Here is a 23,225-nt window from a genome sequence, read left to right as displayed (position 1 = left end):
TCAATGATTACAAAGATGGATTGAGGAGACAAAAACGAGCTCTACTATTACACATGCATGAACTTCCTGACTATAAGAATAATTATACTCTAGAACTGGTTAATTGAGGGAAGTTGAAGAATCTTTTTTTCCTGCAGAATCAATAGATACCCATCTATCTTTGATGACTTAGGTGTAGCACTGCCTGGAATCAAGAGAACAGATGGGGTGACCTTTGCTTCATTCTAATTATTTCGCCAGTATTTTTTTTTTTTTACCCAGTAAAAAGCTACATAGATCACATAATCTATTTAGAAATGCAAAATCACATTTGGAAAAACATAATCATGTGTCAATCTGTCAACCCTGCACATGGGGTACATTGCTGGATAGCCAAATGGGTTTCAGAAAACTAATATATAATTACATAAGCGGAAATTATTTGGGGAAAAAAAGCAAGCTGGAATACACGCAAACATGAAGTACAGAGAGACATCTATAGAGATATTTCCATAGTTTCCACGTATAAAGAAGGTACCCTAGAGATATATTTCACCTGGGGTATTAAAAGGGATGATTCTGGCCTTTTATCAAAGGAAGACTTAGTTTAAAATGGAAGAGAGGAAAAGAATAAAGCTGGGGTGAGGGTGGGGAGCTAGAATATTAGACGAGATGCATGCCCAGCAGGAATTCATCCGTCCCTTAAACATACGGGAGAGAGAGACCAAAAGACCAAGAATAAATAGAACATTTGCTTAAGGAATGCAGGTGTCTAGTTTAGTGTGGATTCATTTTAAAAAGCTACAAGAAAATAAAAAACACTTAAACTAAATAGTCACTGCAATTTGGAATATCAAAAGAGGTCTATCTCTCCCTAACCTCATTCTCTTATTCATCACCCCTTAAAACTCTCTCCTGTGTTGGCTTCTGGGACTCACTATGGTATCCTGGCCCTCTCCCTGATACGCTGACTCCTTTTCCTCTGATTCTCTAGCACTACCCATCCCCTCAACCTGTGCAATCTTCAGAAATGCAGTCCTTAGCCTTCCATTTTTCACTTTTTTTCACCATCAACCTCAAGAGAATATCCCAGGCTCTCATATGTCCGACAATCACTTCTTTGCTTATGGCTCCAGAAGTACCTTATTTTCAGTCCTGACTTCTAACCTTTCAATACGTATACTAATGTAACGTATCTGAACAAGTTTTCCCTGCCCTAGAAGTATGTTCACTTCCAGCTGATGTGCCTCTTTCTGTCAGTGGCACACCACTCTCTCTAATTTTCAATGAATCGTTTTTACCTTTTTTTACCAATATTTCCTTTTTTTTTTCTCTACCCCTAACCTATTTCAGGGCTTCATCATGCCTTACACTTAAAATTACAATTATCCCCCCATTACTAGTTTTTTTATGCCAAGCCATTTGATATACTACAGATAACCTTCGTAAACACACAGCTTGACCACATCCAAGCTCAACAGCTTGGGAATAAAAGTAACTACTAGGGAAGATATGAGTCGCAATCGACTCCACGACAGTGGATCAAAAACTCTGATGTCTACATCATGTAGGACTCAATCAAAGTGGATAGACTGCAATGGAGAAGGGAGGCTCTGTGGCAAACTAGGAAATGTGTGATGTTAAAATATCACTTTTTGAGACTATAAAGACCAAAGAAAACACATCGTACCTATCTATCTGTCTATCTATCTCGGCTATGGGTCACCAGTTTGCTACCTCTATAATCTCTCCAGTGTGACCCTAACCAACCTTTTATATGTTCTTTCTTATTGCCACCCTATGATAGCGTTGAACTATGCGACAATAATAAGAACATTACTTTTTATATGTCTCAAGCCCTTTCCCACAATTCCCTTTTCCTAGCCCTGCATCATACCAGTACTTCAAAGTCCCATTCAAATTACACTTCTTCTGGAAAACTACCTTAACCACAGCCTACCCCAGCAACAATTCCACTTCAGTGGGACCCTGAAGCAGGAATTTTTAGTCTTTTTTGTTTGTGCCATAGACCTCTTTGACACAAGCTTATGAATCCCTTACAGAATACAATAAATTCTGTACTATTGCAAAAGAAAGCACTTATATAGAAATATTTATCAAAATGTTTACAAAGATAAATTGTGATATAACAGATGTGGTTCCTGATCAAGCATTAAAAAAACTACGATGTAGTGGCAGCTCTAATAACTACTCTAATTTTGAAGTAGTAATGAGCATAAATAATATTTCTAGATACATGTCACAACTACAATGTGATATGAAAACATTATTTTCATTAGTGACAAAGTTAGAGGTAGTGCTAATACTACTTTGGTTTGTTGCCTACATTTTTAAAGGAAATTAGTTACAGGTTAATGAAAATAAAGATTAAATATGTTTTCATATGCATGTTCAAGGCCTCTTGAATTCTATCAGTGGATTCCCATAGAGGGCTTTGGACCCCTGGTTATTAGCCCCTGTTTATACACAGTTTTGCAAATTACTTTGCAGAAATACTACACTACCTTCTATGTTAATCACCACTCTTTACAATATGCCTTGTGTATGTGAGCTTAAGCTCCTTACCAAAATGAATTTTCTCGGCATTTTAAAAATCATGTCCATGCACTAATGATGTAAAACGGAACAAACTTTTATTTTTTCCATTAGAACACCAATTTTTTAAACTGCTACTTTCATTTCTTGGTCAATGCTCTACATGTAAATATGCCTGAAAGTATGTATTTACCACTGATAACCGATAAACAGACTGGTCTTAGATTTCCTTTATTTCTCTCAATAGATCAAATTAAATTAAATTGAAGCAGATTTCCAAAGCTGAAAAAATGATTCCAAAATTCACCGAAACTTACTACACATTATTTGAAACTAACTTGTAATTTTTTTTGTAATTGCGTATAATTAAAACTCAACAACCTTAAGATATGGTGAGCTTTTTAAACGATTCTATGTGCAACTCTAAGCATTTTAACACATTTTAACTTCTTCCACATAGCCAACTCAGTTTCTAGTTTAGATATTTTGAAGTATTTTTATTAACAACCTCAAAATTTGGGCTTAATCTTATTGATAAAATAAATATACATTTATTATTATTATTATTTTACGTACACATTTATCCTGCCAAATAATGAGAATGTCTTAGTTATCTAGCAGGGAAGAGCTTATTCATCCGTATTAAGAGAGATAATACTGGCATTAAACCAAGTCTCTGGGAAATGATGTTTCCCTAATTGTTTTTGTTTTTGTTTGGTTGTTTTTGTTGTTAGGAGAAGACAACCATGGTATACCAGCAATAAACTATGATTATGCACGGATAGAGTTTAGCACTGTAATCAAATAGAACTCACAAGAAATTTAATCTGATGATACATATTTAATGCTATGCATTATCGATGTGCAACACGGTAATTAGACAAACAGTAAACAGCTCATATGAATGGAAAAGCGATGTTCCTTTTGCATCACTGAAACAAATGTCTCTGGAGGGGAGGGAAGAGACACTGGTGATTTTAGTGTTCTCTTCTTCCTGAAGGCAGCAGTGCCCTTTGAAAAAACAAATGAACACACACACAAAAAATCCCTTTATAGTTGAGCGGATTCAATTTAGACTGACAGTGACCCTAAAGGACAGAGTAGAACTGTCCCACAGTCTTTCCAAGATTGTAAAATGTATGGAAGCAGACTGCCATATCTTTCTCCCGTGCAACAGCTGGTGGGTTTGAACTGCCAACCTTTCCGATAGTAGCTAAGCACTTAACCACTGAGCAAGCAGGGCTCATCAAGGGCTGGAAAACAAAATAATTGTTTCAACCCAGGGCCATCCTCCTTTCCAAAAGATTCCCAGAAGTTTAATTTGTCTTGATAAAAGCAATATTAACCCTAATCACTTAGGTGAGTTACTTACCATTTATGCATTTTATCCAAGCAGCACAACTCCAATTATGCAAACTAATAAATTACATGTTAAATTGTTTTCTACCTCAAGTAGAACTAAGAAAATAAGTTTTGCTGGAGCAGGGTAAGGAACAAGATGAAATCTCAGAGTATCTCGCATTGAGAAAGAAAGCAAGTACCTTGAAAAAAGCACTTAGTAAATGTCTAAGAAAAGAAATAGAGGTCTAGAAACAGGTAGAGATGAGACAGGTCCAGGTCAACGCATAAACAGAAATCTGGAAAAGTATGGTGGTGGACTGCGAGTAACATGCACAAAAGTAGCCTACCAGAATCTACACTTTGCCATTCTCCTTCACAACACATCCTAGAGTACAATCCAAAAGAATTTAGCCTAACAATGTGACAATAAAAGCAGTTGTTATGACTGCCTATTGAATACAATTAAACCAAGGAATTCAAAAGCTTAATTTACTGCAATCTCCAAATTGTAAGCAATTCATTCCTCCCAACTGGACCAGGTGTATTCAGTTTAAAGACAGAAACAAATATATACTGTTTACGCTACAAAAATAAAGTGAATCAGAAAAGAAAAAAAAAATTCCCCGGTAATGCATTTCTATAAACACTCTTTAAAAGCTTGCTAGATATTGAGGAACATTTAAAAGTGATAATCTCCCTGTTTCTGTCTTACATTCCCTAAAGAGTTAAAGACATGACTAAAAAAAATAAATATTTTTATTACTGACAAATACCACAATATATTCTACATATTTACAGTCTCTTTTCTTTACCAAAGCAAGTGAGGGAAAAGCTACTGTTTCAATGAGTAAAATACTGGCTATATGGATTAACTCTTCAAAATCTCCTTCTTTTTTTTACTCTAATTTGATTATAAACAAAAGATTAGAAACCTTCAATACTTGAATAGGAGTCAAAAGATAATTTGCCTTCCTATATTTTAAAACCAAACCCTCCGATTGAAAAAACAAACAGCAAACTAAATCATGTTCAGGCTTCGTACCTAGCTCATTTTACATAGTGTGCAAATAACTCTATAATTAAGAGGGATAGGAAAACATGATCAGCTCCCATTTCAAGTCAGAGAACTAAGGACCTGCATGTAGCACAATTTTTTTTTTGCCTAAAATTTTTGCATAAAGGGTTATGTTATCAAATCATAATTCGTACTGAGATTAACATAGGTATGTCCTGATAATAAAGCCGTTGCTGTTGTCAGGGGCCATTCAACCAGTTCCAACCCAACGGTCCTACATACAACAAAACGAAACACATCCCAATCCTCTGCCATCCACATAATCATTGTTATGCTTGAGCCCATTGTTGTAGCCACTGTGTCACTTCATCTTGTTCGGGGCCTTCCTCTTCTTCCAAGATCCTCTACTTTACCAAGCATGATGTCCTTCTCCAGGGACTGGTACCTCCTAATAACATGTCCAAAGTACATGAGATAAAGTCTCGCCATCCTCGCTTCTAAGGAGCATTCTGGGTGTACTTCTTCCAAGACAGATTGGTTCATTCTTTTGGCAGTCCATGCTATATTCAATATTCTTCACCAACACCACAATTCAAAAGCGTAAATTCTTCTTAGGTCATCCTTCTTTATTGCCCAGCTTTCACATGCATATGAGGCGACTGAAAAGACTAAGGCTTGGGTCAGGTGCACCTTAGTCTTCAAGGTGACATCTTTGTTTTCAACACTTTAAAGAGGTCTTTTGCAGCAGATTTGCCCAATGCAATGTGTGGTTTGATTTCTTGACTGCTGCTTCCATGGGTGTTGATTGTGGATTCAAGTAAAATAAAGTTCTTGACAACTTCACTCTTTTTTCCATTTATCATGATACCGTCTATTGGTCCAGTTGTGAGGATTTTTGTTTTTTTTATGTTGAGGTGTAATCCATACAGAAGGCTGTGGTCTTTGACCTTCATCAATAAGTGTTTCAAGTCCTCTTCACTTTCAGGAAGCAATGTTGTGTCATTTGCATATCGCAGGGTCTTAATGAGACTTCCTCCAATCCTGATGCTGCTTTCTTCATATATTTCAGCATCTTAGATTATTTGCTCAGTATACAAATTGAATAACTATGGTGAAAGGATATAACCCTGACTCACACCTTTCCTGACTTGAAACCACGCGGTGTCCCCTCGTTCCGTTCGAATGACTACCTCTTGGTCTAATAACAGTATCTCCATGAGCACAATTAAGTGTTCTGGAATTCCCATCCTTCGCAATGTTATCCATAATTTGTTATGATCCACACAGTCAAATGCCTTTGCGTAGTCAATAAAACACAGGTAAACATCTTTCTGGTATTCTCGGCTTTCAGCCAAGATCCACCTGACATCAGCAATGATATCCCTGGTTGCACATCCTCTTCTGAATCTGGCATGAATTTCTGGCAGTTCCCTGTCAATATACTGCTACAGCTGCTTTTGAGCGATCTTCGGCAAAATTTGGCTTGCGTATGATATTAATGATATTGTTTGATAATTTTCACATTCAGTTGGATCACCTTTCTTGGGAACAGACATAAATATGGATCTCTTCTAGTCAGCTGACCAGGTAGCTCTCTTCCAAATTTCGTGGGGTAGGTGAGAACTACATCCGTTTGTTGAAACATCTCAATTGAGATTCTATCAACTCCTGGAAAGTTTTTTTTTTTTTTTTTGCCAATGCCTGCAGTGCAGTTTTGACTTCTTCCTTCAGTACCATCAGTTCCTGATCATATTCTATCTCTAAAAATGGTTGAACGTTGGCCAATTCTTTTTGGAAAAGTGGCTCTGTGTATCCCTTCCATCTTCTTTGGATGCCTCCTGTATCGTTCAATATTTTCCCCATAGAATCTTTCACTATTGCACCTCAAGGCTAGAATTTTTTTTTTTTTTTTTCAGTTCTCTCAGCTTGAGAAATGGTGAGTGTGTTCTTCCCTTTTGGTCTTCCATCTCCAGCTCTTTGCACGTGTCATTATAATACTTTGCCTTCTCGAACCGCCATTTGAAATCTTCTGTTCAGTTCTTTTACTTCATCAATTCTTCCTTTCGCTTTAGCTGCTCGACGTTTGAGAGCAACTTTCAGAGTCTCCTCTGACATCCATCTTGGTCTTTTCTTTCTTTCCTGTCTTTTCAACGACCTCTTGCCTTCTTCATGGATGATGTCCTTGATGTCATTCTATGACTGGTCTGGTCTTCGGTCATTAGTGCTTAACGCATCAAATCTTTTCTTGAGATGATCTCTAAATACAGGTGGGATATACTCAAGATCATAAAATGGCTCTGGTGGACTAGTTTTAATTTTCTCCAGTTTCCACTTGAACTTGAATATGAGCAATTCATGTTCTGTTCCACAGTTGGCTCTTGGCCTTATTCCGACTGATGATATTGAGCTTTTCCATTGTCTCTTTCCACAGATGTAGTCGATTTGATTCCTATGTATTCCATCTAGTGAGGTGAACGTGTATAGTACTTGTTTGTTGTTGAAAAAAATGTTTTTGCAGTGAAGAAGACGTTGGTCTTGCAAAATTCTGTCACGGGATCTCCAGCATCATTTCTATCACCGAAGCCATATTTTCCAGCTACGGATCCTTCTTCTTCATTTCCAACTTTTGCATTCCAATAGCCAGTAATTATCAATGCATCTTGATTGCATGTTTCATTAATTTCAGACTGTAGAATTTGGAAAACAATCTTCAATTTCTTCAACTTTGGCATTAGTGGGTAGTGCAGAAATTTGAATAATAGTCGTATTAACTGGTCTTCCTTGTAGGCGTATGGATATTATCCTTTCACTGACAGTGCTGTACTTCAGGATAGATCTTGAAATGTTTTTTGGACAATAAATGTGACACCATTCTTCAATTTGTCATTCCTGTCATAGTAAACCATAAGCTAGCTGAACATGAATTTAAAAAGGAAAATATCCAGTTTACCTGGATTAAGGCCTCACTCAACATGCCTTCATCAACCTCCAGAATAATGTTTTTTATATCTTCATACGGCATTCGATACGATCCCAGGAATATAGCTAAAATTTAAAAAGAGAAGAGCATCACTATTTAAGTGTCAATATATACCTGATTCCCATTTTTGTAGACTCAAAATATAAAATTTATGTCACTAATACTAAGTTTCAGAGTTACGAACAAACAAAAGTAATTTCCATTTGATGGACTACTCTACTCACCTAGGGAAAATGTCCTATTATCTCTGGCTCTAATGTTTACAGTTCATGCATATTAATACACAAAATATAATTTCTACTAATAGCACTCATGAATATATGTTCATGCATTTTAGACTGAGCTGATACAACATGACCTATGAAAACTTTGAGATTTTATTTCAAGTTGGCCTTTTAATTCAAGGCAGAATTTAATGGGGAGATTATCAGGTGTATCCAACGCAATCATTCTCAGGAATAACGATAAAATCACCAAATAAAAATATCTTATCAGTCAACTTTGCCATTTTCCCACATAAGGAAAAGTCCAGGTGTCAGCATCATGAGTGCTCTCTGTTTCTCCGTTAACATTCATGTGGTATATACCATTAGTTGTTTTGTATGTTGAATCATGATTTCCCCTGTCAAGTTTTTCTTAATTGGATATGTATTATATCATGTTAGAATAATTCAACAAATTATACCTGGCAGAGCTCATAATTATTCAGAAGGTATTTTCCAACAACATATTTCAGAATAATATCAATTAAACATACCCTTTAAAGAACACATACATGTGTTCTTATCATCCCCAGTACCCAGTGCCATCGAGTCGATTCCGACTCATAGCGACCCTATAGGACAGAGTAGAACTGCCCCGTACAGTTTACAAGGTGCACCTGGAGGATTTGAGCTGCTGACCTTTTGATCAGCAGCTGTAGCACTTAACCACTACGCCACCAGGGATTCCTTCTTATCACCTGAATATGAATATATTTGTATGGCTTTTATTGACCCATGAAAAGGTCTATATTACTTAACTGCTACCAAAAGAAAAAAAATCCTCACGATCTAGCATAATGCTTAAAAAAAATTTTTTTTTCCTAGATGAAAAGACCAAATTCGATTTCCATACTCTAAAAAATAATGCTGACAGACATCAATTAGGAATGAAAATCATACTGTGTTTTGAAAAAAAGTAGTAAACATCAGCTTTAGAAACAAAACGTATTATCCAGTAAGTAATGTACACATTCACAATAGCTATTAGTAAACTACTTTTCCCGACAGTAACATTCCTACTTATACAAGAACGATGCATTGCCTGTTCTAATCTTTTTCCCTATAGTGCATTCCTTAACAAAATATACATCCCATGGTATTTCTTTGTGCAATTAGAAATGCTTGGTATGTTGAAATTTCTCATGTGTAGTGTTCAGTATTCTCGGAATTTAAACATAGTCTACCATGGTGATTAAAAAAAAAAAAGAAAATTCTTCTGATTTCAACATAGAGGGAAGTATATCAAAGTAAAACTTCAGGCCTCCTTAAATGAAGACGAATTTAATCATGCAGCTGATTATAAAGGACTACCCAGTAAAAGGATTTGCCCAATGTGACTAGTGAATACTCTAAAAATATCAATTCTAGGACTAGGCAAAATAAAAAAAAAATTATGTTTTTTCTTTCAATTCTACCTTCTGTTTCACTATGCTCTCTAACAATTCTTTCTTCGGTACTTTCCAACATTTTATAACTCATAAGCTTCATCTGGCCTGATGAAGCCTAAATTACGATTTTCTCCATACTGGCTGACTGAGAAAAAGCTAAACCAGAACTGAGACTGTCCCAGATTATTACAAAGACTTTCATGTGATCAAAGAAGTCACAACTTTACTTAAATACGTTCAATAACCTCTCACTACCACCACTCCCTATGCAAAAAATATTACATACACAGATTTTGTGCTGTTTTGGGATCTAAAACTCTCAATTCTTTCACTCTCTTCTTTACAGGCGTGATCTTCTTTTCTTCTGAAGCTTCTACATTCTTTTGAACTGAAAGAAAAATGTTGATACATGAACAATAATGGTACAAATCCAAGTACACAGAATAACATTAGTAAGACATATTAACTACATTAATACATCTCATTCTGAAATCAATAAATGTGTTTATTTCATTAGTTCAAGGAAAAGGATAAACATAAAAATATAGACCTGTTTAGAGGTTTCCCTACAAATTAAATATCAGCACTTAAGCCAAACAGATAAGCCAAATAGAACCAAAAATCAATTGCTGCTTTTTCCCTAATGTGCAACATTAATTACTCCTTTACCAGGTACCTATAGAAGCACTGGAATTAATCATATAGTAAAATCTCACTAATTTGGACTAATTGAGAAGAAGGTGGACATGAATTTTTCCTGAAACATGCTAAAATTCAGACAGATCTTTAACCCACCGAGACTTCTTTTAAGTACATTAAGTTAATTAACTGCTAAACAAGCTGTCAGATAAGAATTGCTACTAAGACTGCTTTGAAGAATAAGTATGAATTATTTGCAAGTTACATAATAATAGCATCTATTTGCATACACATAATTTAAAAACTTCAAGTTAGTTTTGAGTAACTTGGCTTTGTGGCCCTCACAATTTTTTTTTTAATACAATTCGTTTTCTTGAAACAAAATATTACTTTTGCTTTAATCAGAAGGTAACCCTCTAGTGCAAAACAGTTAGAACTACCTGGAAACCTGAGAAGTGGCAGTGCCAAGAAGTGGCTTTAACCCTACATGACCTCCATCAGCCCTCCCACCAAATAAGCCATTCCCAAAATAAAAACAATGTACCTCTCTACTATGAAAACGAAATGTCAAGACAAATCTCTAAACCCCTCCTATATAGAAATTCTACAGCTGCCATAGTAGTCAAGTGTTGGCAGTTTACCCCTTCTAACAAAAAAAATTCTGTTACACATAATGGGGCTATCAAAGAATATGAAAAAAGTAAAGCCAACATTTTTTCAATGAAGTAGAGTGATAATACTCTTCCCTCCAAACTCAGGCTGCTAAATATCATCACTGAATCATATGGTCATAACCATGCTGATACTTTATTACTACTAAAAACACAACTTCATTTTGACATACTAATTATTTTTACTATTTTCATTCATCTAATCTTTGTTAATGAGATCACAAACAAGGTATAAATTTTCTTTTCTACAGGAAAAAGAATACACGAACTTAGCACATTTTTTCAAGGGCTACATGTTCAGAGATGTTAGCATCTGGGAAGCTTCACCAACATAGAATATATCAAAATATTGCACATACACTGAGACTGTCTTTTTGTTAATGGCACAAAATATAGGAAAATTAAATAAGAACACTAGAGAAATAAAAGATAAAATAAATTACCTAAATAGCTAATGTCTGACAGGGAGTTTAAAGCATTACGCATATGATCAATCTAAAGTGATGTACTGTCTAAGGAGGCTAGATTATAATTACACTTGACAATCAAGGTCTTAGGAGAGATGCCAAATAGTTTGTCATGTTTACTCAATACAATAGCATCATTCTACGATTAGAAGAAACATGACTTGTAGTACACTTCTTTTAAAATCATCACAAATGTTCCTTACAGGTTATTTCTAAGAGCACAATGTCTTTCCTATGGAGCCATTAGCATTTTAATTAACCTTAATTTTTCAGTCACTCCTAGTTTAAGACAACTCTATATAAAGAAATGACAGTCCAATAGTTGATGCCTTCTGTCTATAAACAAAATAATAAACTGAACCATGCTGAAATTACTTTTAGAGTCATTCAAAAATTTTACCCAGACAAGAATAAGAAAATTATCATAATTTCTCGGTGTGCACTAAATTCCACTAGGCAAACCAGGTAACCAAGTATATACAAGATGAAAATGCTATAGCTTGAAGAATATATTAACATTATTCTATAAATTGACTATAGGGTCACTGTGCGTTGGAATCGACTCTGCAGCCACGGGTACAAATTGACACAGGCTCTTGACCAACCCAAGCATAGATAGATAACATTCATTCTTCCGCATTTTTTCATGCTTTTCCAATTTTTTCATTAAACTGTATTCTACTCTTCCCCTAGTCAAATTCACAAACTAGTTTAAAATTAGGATTAAAAAAAAATAGGATGTCTCATATATCTAAATTTTTTTTTAATCCTAATATTTCTAGTGTTATGCAACGTGGCTTCAATTCTTGGGTTCAAGAAAGAAAGATGAGGATGCTATGAGTGGGCACTGCTGTTTTAAGAATCACTAGAGCAAAGTAAATTTAAAACAGCCCTTTAAACAGACAAGCTTTCAAAAACAATCATGTTTCTGCCCTGATCCTTAGATACTGACCAGTGGCTATTATTGCTTCAGGCGGCCACGCATTCCTTAAGAATCACAGCTACAGGCTTAGATAGAGAATTTAAAGAGTAACGTGAGACTTGAAACTTAATCCTATAGCATCGAAGTTTTCATATGTTAAAAACCACCTGGTTTTACACCGTACAAAATGCCGTTTGTCCTGGCTTGCCTTTCTCCCACACATTTCTAATGTTTCCATAACCTAAATGAACTATACCAGTTCTACATTTATTAATATAACTTGGATGGGACTGAAGAGTTTTTTTTCTAATAGTCTTTATATAAAAATTTCAAGTTTTTTTTTTAATTAATGGCCCTATAGTCCTCAGACTCAGAAAGAGTTCTCCAGTCACATGTCATCTCTCCCTGAACAAACGAAAAATCATCCACCAATTGGATTAAATCAATTTGAGCAATTAAATTGGCACTGATAATTCTACAGAATAATAAGGGAACATTATAAAATACTGTCTGTAGAAAGACAATGATGCTAATAATTATGAAAGATATGTTAAAATCAAGATATTCATTATCTAAAACATCCAACAGGCATTCTAATATTTCCATTAACACACAGAGTTTTTACATGAAATCGTGCTATAAATTTATTCCTTTACAACCAAGGGGTGCTCATCAGCATACATAAAGTAAACACGGTTATATTATTTTCCCAATCTAATTTAGGTGATGTTCAAGAATCTCCTTTTAATTTCCACTATCCCAGTGGACACACAGAACATATGACAATATGGCTGCAATCTGCAGCATATATTAAGATATTTTAACTGGGTAATGTTGAACGACTTACATAGTACTAAACCGAAAACACCAAACCCATTGCCACTGAGTCAATTCCAACTCATAGTGACCCTATTAAAAAAAAAAAAAGACCCTATAGCTAAGCATAAAACATAATAAAATTTGTGTACCCAATTTATTTTGCAATTCCAGTGGCAGGGACTCATTCATTCATCCAACAAATATTCACTGAAAACCTACTATGTGTTAGCCTAGCATAAACACACACTAGAGCGCATTACGTAAGTGTGTATCTGTATCTTTTAAATGTGTTTATATGTAAATTACTAATTATGGAAGTATCCCCAAAAGTTAGATAACATTTTAAATTTTATTTATCCGATATAGTCTGGATGAATATGTATATATCACTTAGTGAACTATCTTTTTGTTAATGGAAGCTGTATTTCAGTATTAGAGAATTCTCTATCTTTGAGTCAGCAGCAAGTAATGTACTACCATCATATTATAAGAGATATTTGGAGGAGTAAAAGTATTCTTATTAAGTGCACTTTATACAAAGCTAAGACAAATAAAGCTAATTATAGCAGTGTGAAAAAACACACTGCAAAATGTATGTAACTTCATGAATATACATACTTATATTCAACAAGTAAACACCCAACTATTCTTTTGGATCATACAAATATAAGAATTTATAATCTCTACATATTTATATACATATTTTGGCCATGTATAAACAACTACAGAAGATATTCTAACTATATAGAAATAATTTTTCATGTATTATTTGAAAAAGGTGTTAATGTAGTTTCAATTAACAATTTGATGATGTTAAAATGAGTGCAGATATAACAATGGCAGACGGGAAAAATCTGTGATTCCAGTGTGTGATATCTGCAATGATTTTTCATTGAATTATTATTTTCTACTATAATTTTCATACTTGTATTTCTAGAAATACACAATCTAAGTGGAAAATGAGCAAAGTGTATGTGTGCATGAGCAACACACAACAATGGAAAGTGTAATAATATCAGTAGTAGTAATCACCACCACAATGATCACAACCACCATGAAAATCAACTTATACTATCTGCTCTGTATCTACCACTTACTAACCTTTATATCATCTTATATGATAGGTATTGCCATTGTAATTTTACAAATGAGGAAAATAAGGAACAGAAAAATTGAGTGATTTGCCCAAGATTAAACAACTAGTCATGAAAACATGCTAAATCTCACTGGTAGTCAGGGAAATTCAAATGAAAACACAATGAAATTCTATTGCACAGCCATCATATTGAAAATAACGAAAAAAGTCTCACTATACCATAATACCAAGTGTTGATGAGGATGTGGAGAAATAAGAATTTGATTATTCCAAGAGTGGCATAAAACTTAAGATAACTTAAAAAAAAAAGTATTAACATCAAATAAATTTGAACGAACACCTCCTCACTTCTTCAAGCATCCCCCAGGCAGACATGATGAATGACACACAATAACATGCCAACAAAAGCTTAGTCGTGACCTACAATAGCCCAAAAGTGGAAACAACCCAAATGTCCATCAACAGATAAATGGACAAATGAAATGTGATATATATATATATATATATATATACACACACATACATATATATACATACATACTCACATACATACACACAATTGGAACATTGCTCCACCAATAAGAAAAATGAAGTTCTGACACATGCTAGGACACCCAGGAACTTTGAAAACATGCTGAGTAAAAAAGTCAGTGAAAAGAGGACAAATACTCTATGAACCCTCTTATATGAAATATCCAGAATAGTCAAATACACAGAAACCAAAGTTTATTAGTGGTTACCAGGGGCATGAGGGAAAAAATGAAAGGAGAAATCTTTCTTTACAAAGCATTGGGTATCTGTTCATGGTGATGGGAAATTTGTCAAAGGACAGGGGTGATGGTTGCAAAACATGATTAATGTAATCAATGCCACTGAATTATGCATGTTTTGCTATATATATTTTTATCAAAATAAAAAATAAAGCGAAGGTGTGTTTACCATGAATATAATTCCACATTTCCACTTCTAGGTCAAACGGTCAAGAAAACAAGGAAGCTTGCTGTAGTAGCATTTATAGCAGCACAAAAACTGAAAACAACCCACATGTCTAGGATAAATAAAATGGAATTCCACACTGCAGCTACAATGATTGTACTGCAGCTAAATATTTCAACAAGGAATAAAACCCAAATACAATGCAAAAATTAAAAAATAAGTGGTGGAAAATGTACAAATAGTACATTAATCATTTACCTAAATTAAAAATAAAAACATATCATTTATGGCTCAAATAAATGTAGAAAAATTATAAAAATCTCAAATAGATAGTGAATCAATGACAGTGGTTGCCTTGGGGAAGGAAAGTGATACTGGCAAGCCGAATCTTGAAAATGTCAAAATTACCTATAATGTTTTATTTCCCTAAAAGCAAAAATTTGTAGCAAATACAACTAAATGTTAGCATTTGTTCATTCTAGGTGACTGATAAATGGGCTTTTGTTATATTGGCCTTGGTGATTTTCCATTTGTTCATCATAAAACTCATATGACTAAACTACATAAACATATCTATCCCTTTTATAAACTGTTAGCCTTGGAAATTCCAAGGACGAGGCACAGATAATCATCAGAGACAATATTGAAGAGAATAATAAAAAATACAGGGAAATACTGCTCAGTTTGGTGAGAAACCACAATTTCGTTTTCCTTTGTTTGTGAGCCGATTTTGTGAGGAATAACACATTAGTTTACCAAACCTTGAGAGAAAGCCACTGCAATATGCAATAAGAGATTGCATTTCTGTTTCCTCTTACATGCTACATAGCACAGCTGTGAAGCTTCCCCTTTCCCTGTTGTCCACAGCTGCACACTAAGGCATTCCACATAACGGTAGATTTCATTCTGACACCTGCATAATATCTGAAGTGATAGGAATAACATTGCCAGGAGTGTTCCTAAACTTTAGAGCATATTACACAAGAATAATGGTTCTAATGGTGGGAATCACACACACATACTCTGTAATGATTTCCTAATTAAGGGAAAAAACATGTTACTGGTCGAAGTTTACACAAGAACCCCCCAAATCAGGAAGCACACGTTACTCCAAATTAACGTCTGCATAACTAATACACTTGCACACCTGTTCATTAAGCCAATTACCGAACTCTGCTAAATGGCACCAGAACACTAGGTTTAACAATGTGCACAGCGAACGCTGTATATTTTCAAATGGGCCTCGATAGTTCACCAGGTAATGCATATTTTATGAAAGACAAAAAAAGTTTGTCTTAAAGGTTCTAGGGAAAAATTTCCTTTGTTTGAAATGATAATTTAAACATCAAAACTGAAGTTTGGTTCTTACCTCGACCTAGCATTTGACACAAGGGGTAGTTAAAGCACTTCCTATTAACTTGTAACCTATATGGTTCAAACTATAGTTAATCCTTTTACCGACAAGTTTTCTCTGGCTTTGTCCGTATGGAAAAACTGAAATTTTTCCAGCCATTTCCAGACACTCACAGAGAAATGCATGTTACGTTAAATTTCATATTTCACGGCACAAACCAATGAGTGCAGTAATAAACCATAACCATGAAGAGTTTTCAGAAAAGCAGGTGTTCTAAGAAAAGCATAGCAGTGGGACTTATAATGCTAAAAACCATTGTGACTAAGCTAATACAGCATTTTTTGGTGAGACTCCAGTTTGAATATTCATCATATCCAGATTTCCTATTTCAGTGTGGTCCTTCTCAGACTGGTGCAAATTTTACACACAATTTAGTTTAATTCAGAATGTAGTTAAAACTTGTTGACCAAGACTAACCAAAATAAAACCCGAAAATATCTGTAACTGGGGTCTCAACTTGCCAATGTAGAACATTTCAGTTTAGGTTTCAGATAATAATCTCAGCATGTCTAGAAGGTCAGTGTTGGGGATCCTGCCTTGAGTCTGTGCAAATGAAGGACCACTGGGAAACTGTTTATCCTAAAAGAAACTACTTTGCTACCTCCTTCTCATTTCCTGGATATTTCCTCTTGATTGTCTAATAAGCTTCTCAAATTTAGCATATGTCAAATCGAACTCCTGATTTTCCTCCCAAGCCTACTCTTGCCATAGTTTCTTTCAGTTTTCTTCTCCAGCACAACTGAAGTCTCGTTGTACGCCTCCCCAGTTCCATTCTCCTCTTTCTCATGACTGACATGAATTTGGTGTGATGTCTATATACCTACGTATTTCTGTGTGTTTACTGGACATGTCACAGCCTATTTTTACACAAATACCATACCAAATGTAATGTTCTCAACTTGTTATTTTCAGTCATTTTTGTGTTTTTGTGCAATCTTTCTGCGCTGATGCATAAAGCACTAGTTCATTCAAAAAAAAAAAAACCTGTGAAGTCATCCTTGACTCCTCTACTCAGAGGCCACACCCAGTTCTTCAGCATATCCAGTATATGACCACTTCTTACCACCTCCACTTCCGCAGCCACCATCATTTCTACCCTCAGTCATTGTTGTAGCTTCAAAACCAGTCTCCCTTCTCCCTTTGCCCCTCTTCTTTATATTATGTCAAACAATTCATTCTATCCCTATGTTCAAAACCCTCCAAAGGCTTTCCACTTTATTCACAGTAGGAGTCAAAGTCTTCACAATGGTCTAGGCCACCCTACTTTATTTCATGATCTCTCCTTAGTTACTCTGACCTCATGTCCTACTGCTTTCCTTTCATTCCCTCTGCTCCAGCTACACTAGCTCCTTTGCTTTTCTTCAAACATACCAGACCAACTCCCACAGAAGAGCCTTTGCACTTCCCGGTCTGTTTTCTCCACATCTTCCTTCACTTCTTTCAGATCTTCCAATGTCACTTTCTCACAGAGACCTTCTCTGACTGGGAGGTTCAAAATCACAGTCCCTCCCTCTTAGAACTCCTTTCCTTCATCCCCTGTTTCACTTTTCTTCATAAAACCTATTACCATGTGACATAATATATTCTTCATTTGTGTTTTTATTATCTATACCTTCCATAATAACGTAAGCTCCATAAGAACAGAGATGTATAACTGTTTCATTTATTGTTACGTATTAGCAGCTAGGAAAGTGTCCAGGATGGAAGAGGTACTCCAATAATTTTGGAATCTATCCTACATATATAATCTTACTTGTACAAAATGATTTATGTATAAGGTTATGCATTCCAGTACTGTTAATAGCAAAATTATAAACGTTCATCAATTGGAGACAGATTTAATAAATCCTTGCACATTGAGTGTTTATAACAGCAAAAGATTTGAAATGAAGTAAAAGCTCATCAAGTTAAACATTAAACATCCACTCAATGGACTACTCTGATGTTGTATCAATGACCAAGAAAGCTCTTTGTGTAAGGATATGGAATGCTCTTCAATAAATATTGTTAAATGGGGAAAAAAAGGTATACAAAAGTATGCAGTATATGCTACCACTTATGGAAAAAAAAGGGAAGGATATTTATATATTTTGGCTGAGACATGCATAAAACATTTCCAGCATGATATACAAGAAATTGATTGGTTACTTCTAGCAAAAGAACTGAGTAGCTGGGGGCAGAGGTGAGAGGGAGATGTTTTACTATACACTATTTTGTGCCTCTTGAATTTAGAAACAAATTTATTTCCACACAAATGAATTTTAAAAGTTAATAAACGAAAGTGACACCACTAAAATGTCTCTAACATAAAGTGCATGAGAACAGAAATGCTTTGTAGTACAAGTCAGAGAGAAAGTCCTTTGCCCACTTGAGGTTTTTGAATAGCACCATCAACAGTCAGAGCAGAGGAAGAACTAAATTACACAGAACAAATGGTGGCCTAGCCTTGAAGGCATGTTGATATACGTAAGCGAAATTCATATATGCAAAATTTGAACAACACACTTGCGTATTATATGTGGTGGAGGCTAAAGATTTCCTACTTTCACCAGGCCTAATGAATTCCACCATCTTCACAATTATATAATGTGTCATACGCATATTTCTTATCAATAGTATCAAATTCATTTTCCTATTCCTGACTTACAATTTAGAAAAAAAAGAAAAGTCAAATTTCAATAAAAATATTAAAATAAATGCAAAAACATTTGCTGTACCAACAAAAAAATAGCAATGCTACAAAAACAGAGCTGTTGGTTGGTGGAAAGCATAATTATGTCTATAAAAATGCTTGAATTCCTTGTATAAAAGGCAGTTTGAGAGTTTCCAAGACTTACAATGTCTGAAAAGAGTACTCTGGAAGTTAAACATACAAAAGTCAAGGTCTACATATATATTATATAAACAAGTGAGCCTCCACTAGAGAATTCCAAAACTAGTTAGGGAGAATTGAAGATTATAGTTCCTGCAATTGAAGGCAGAGACCCATTCAGATATATTATTTGTGTAACAGTTTCTTTGCTTTTAATTCTATCCCAGACTCATATAACCGGGGATATATTGGACTTATATCATAATTAAAAGTATATACATACAAACCACCACCAGGCAGTGCACTGTGTAAGGCTGGTATATTTATTTCTGTTTTAAAAATTAGGAAACCGGTGTTCCCAAACAGTTGCAGAAGATCTCAGAAAAAAATTAAACTGAAGACCTAGGATTCAATCCCAGGCTATCTGGCTCCAAAACCAATGCTCTTGACAACAGGCTCCACCATTCTCCATATAGATACAGAAGGAGCCTTACATTGTCTCCCGCATATTTATTACTAAATAACTCGAGATAAGAGGATTCGTTAGAAATGTTAAAAATAACCCATGGTTTTAATATCTCGCGTAGAGTTCTTTCTTGTGGTCTAACTAAAATGTGTACTGCTGTTCCTTCTTGAGTAGAAGACCAAAGCCATGATTTCTTTTTCAATAAATGTCAGGGTGTCCTTACATTCCCAAACTGGAATTCTGAATTTGGTGGTCAGTGATTCTTGCAGGAGCTACTGGGCGTGACTGATTTTTTAAATAGTTGACATGGGAATATGAAGAAGATAACTACAGATGGAACAATGGCTTGGAGTCCATGCTCTATAACTATCTAGTTCATGCTGGTAAACTAATTTTTGTGTATCCAATGAAGGAAGGGCTACAGTGAGTGGCTTGGACATTTATTCAAAGACCCGAGGGTTCAGAGAAGTTACCAGATGACATGGTCATCCAGAGTGGAGCAGTATGCTCATAGAAAGCATAGGCTTGACGAGGAAGTCCAAGCCAAAGAACATTAGCTGACTAGTTACTCATCACTTCCACCCTCATGAACTCCCAGAGTAAACTAGGAGAGCCTTTGAAAGTCAGTTGAAACAAATGCTAAGAATTGTGTAAGTGGGGGTTCAGGACTGTGGAAATGTATTAACAGGACAGCATTTAAAAGCTTTGAGACATAGGAAATGTAAATTACTTGGGACCACAAGGGCAAAAACATCTGTTTCATAGGGTTGCTGTGAGAAATAAATGGAGCACACATGTAACATTCTAGTAACGCAATACAGAAGTGGGCAAGCTTTTGCTGCATATGGCTAGAGATTAAAAGTTTTAGGCTTTGTGGCTCATATAGTCTCTGTTGCAACTACTCAACTCTACCATCACAGTATGAAATCAGCCATAAATAATAAGTAAATGAACGGGCATGGCTGTGTACTTTAGTGACAAAATAGGTGACCTGCCATAGTTTTCCAACCCCTCACAAAGTAAGCGCTGAATTGTCTAATCCCTTACACCTTCCCTTATAAGTGAGGTCAATTTACTCTTTCTTTAACCTTTGGAAATGTGAGTGGATGTTCAAAAGATATTTTGCTAAAGAGCATTTAGATGTGTGTTGCTATCACTGTTGATGGATAATTTTGTTTTTCAAATACTGTTCACATAATGAAACATATTTATCCTCCTTTTTAAATGAGGTAACATGTCACTTTTCCCAATGTGTAACTGTCCCTTCTTTTATTCTCCACATATTATTCTCAAATGACTTTATCATATGTCTGCATGTAAAATGGCCATAAAGGAAAATCAGCGTTAATAAAATTATAAAAGTAGTTTCTACCATCCCATCAATATCTGGGTAGAATGAGAGCTCGTAAGGAGCTACAATGTTTGGTAACGCTTCACTTGGGATACTCTGGCTTATGATAAAATGAAAAACTGAGTTTTATAAAACACATACATAAATTAGGCCTCTGAATTTCATCTAAGACAGTTCTCTTTATGCACGTAAAAATAATACTGACTATCTCAATTTAGTTTGTTGCTGGCTGAGCTCAATGGGGGGACAACCAAAGTTACATTGTCTCTGTTTTCCCCATTCGGATTCCAACTGGTTTCAGTTTTGTCTTTCAGCAGTAATTTTCTTTAGTTCAGAAACCACATCAGCTTATCTTGTTGAAGGCAATGGAAGCATTAGAAACAATTTGAGAAGGTAGGATAGGGTGTACCTGAATTTTTCATTTCTTTCTTTGTTTTAACGTCAAGTTTAGTCTGCTAGTGACTTTCTATTTCAAAACAGAAAACCAATATTCGAGCCTACTTCGGAAATGTGAAAAAACATGATAAGACCATCAGTCGTACATACTCAATGTTTTCTTGTTCTTAGGACAAAGAAATTTGTTAGTTACCCTCTCTTCCTTTCTCAATCTACCATCATCTCTTATATGAATACTTCTTAGAAGAATACTTGACACCAATGCCTTCTCTTTTCCTTCTATTCTCTCATATACTTGTTACATGGATTCTAACATACCCATACCCACTGAATCAGAACACCAAAATCTCTACAACCAGGGCCTCGACCATTATATCTTAAAAGTCCCCAGGTAGTTCTGGATACAAGTTTTAAAACAACTCTTCTATATACTCTTTAATAGATCAATAAATAGTTGTCAATTTGGAAAGCTCAAACACTAGCAACAATAACTCATCAAAATCCTCTCTGTGATTTCTTCAAAATTTCAGAATCTAACACTGAAGGCAATATTTGGTGAACCACAGGTCTCATAATAGTGACAAGTAATGATATTTTAAGAGAAATCAAAGGACCCTCAAGGAACACTGTTTATTTTTAAATCAATTACAAACATCTTGAGGGCAAGGATATTGTCATATAGTCCTACAATCTGTCACTCTGCGAAGTACATAGACATTTGGGGAATAAAGAAGAATGTAATTCATACATTAATTAAAACTATATATGCACATTATAAATGTTAAAACAAATATTACATATCATCATCTTTCCCCCTTTTTATAGGTGCAGCTATCACAAAGCTTGAAGACAAGGAAAAGACAAGCCAATGATTTGTTATCAGAAAAAGAAGAGAAATATAGTTGAAGAACAGATTTACTTTTTCATGAAATAAATATACTCCTATTTGGCCAGGTCACTAAAAACAACCAGGGATAGTAAGCACATAGACCATGCAAAATAGGATGAGACAAAATCTTTTATTTTGTGGGAACTAGAGTCTTCCAAAAAAAAAAAAAAAGGATAATTCAGCCTAATGAAAACCCACAGTTCAGCTAGACAAATGCCAAGCAAACACACCATAGCTTGGTTTCGTTGCTTTTGCACACCATGTAACCATTTTAAAGGTTTTGATCTTTAGACCAATAGATCTCAATCAAGAACCAAATTCTAGTGAATATACACATTCCTAAATTTAAATAGAATACAAGCATACCTAATTTTATTATGTTTTATTTCATTGCACTTCACAATTTTTTTTTTTTTAACAAATTGAAGGTTTCTGGCAACCACGTGTCAAGCAAGTCTATCAGCACCATTTTTCCAATAGCATGCGCTCACTTCCGGTCTCTGTGTCACATTTTTGTAATTCTCGCAATATCTCAAATTTTCTCGTTAATGTTATGTCAGTTATGGTGATCTATGATCAGTGATCTTTGATGTTATTATTGTAATTGTTTTAGATCACCACAAACCACATCCTTTTAAGACAGCAAATTTAATCAATAAATGTGTGAATTCTGACTGCTCCACCGATAGACCATTCCCCCATCTCTCTCCCTTTTCTTGGGCCTCCCTATTCCCTGACTCACCACAATATTGAAATTAGGCCCATTAATACCCCTACAACGGCCGCTAGGTGTTCAAGTGAAAGGAAGAGTTGCACGTTTCTCAC

At 35.1% G+C, this 23,225-nt stretch overlaps 1 protein-coding gene across 10 annotated transcripts in view; it reads right to left on the bottom strand.

The window, feature by feature from the left end:
- The window catches only part of DIAPH2 (diaphanous related formin 2), a 940,735-nt gene that overhangs the window by 515,943 nt on the left and 401,567 nt on the right, over nucleotides 1–23,225 (bottom strand). For all 10 annotated transcript variants that reach the window (XM_064277942.1, XM_064277941.1, XM_064277943.1 and 7 more), the window contains 2 exons: nucleotides 9,809–9,910; nucleotides 7,842–7,936 (listed from right to left, as the gene is read on the bottom strand). In XM_064277942.1, the coding sequence (XP_064134012.1) occupies nucleotides 7,842–7,936; nucleotides 9,809–9,910 (197 nt within the window). The remainder of the gene's footprint in view (nucleotides 1–7,841; nucleotides 7,937–9,808; nucleotides 9,911–23,225) is intronic.

The sequence above is a fragment of the Loxodonta africana genome, chromosome X (assembly GCF_030014295.1).
Source record: "Loxodonta africana isolate mLoxAfr1 chromosome X, mLoxAfr1.hap2, whole genome shotgun sequence".
Taxonomy (NCBI): domain Eukaryota; kingdom Metazoa; phylum Chordata; class Mammalia; order Proboscidea; family Elephantidae; genus Loxodonta; species Loxodonta africana.
Note: the sequence above shows the minus strand (reverse complement) of the source record. Positions and strands in the feature narration are given on the sequence as shown.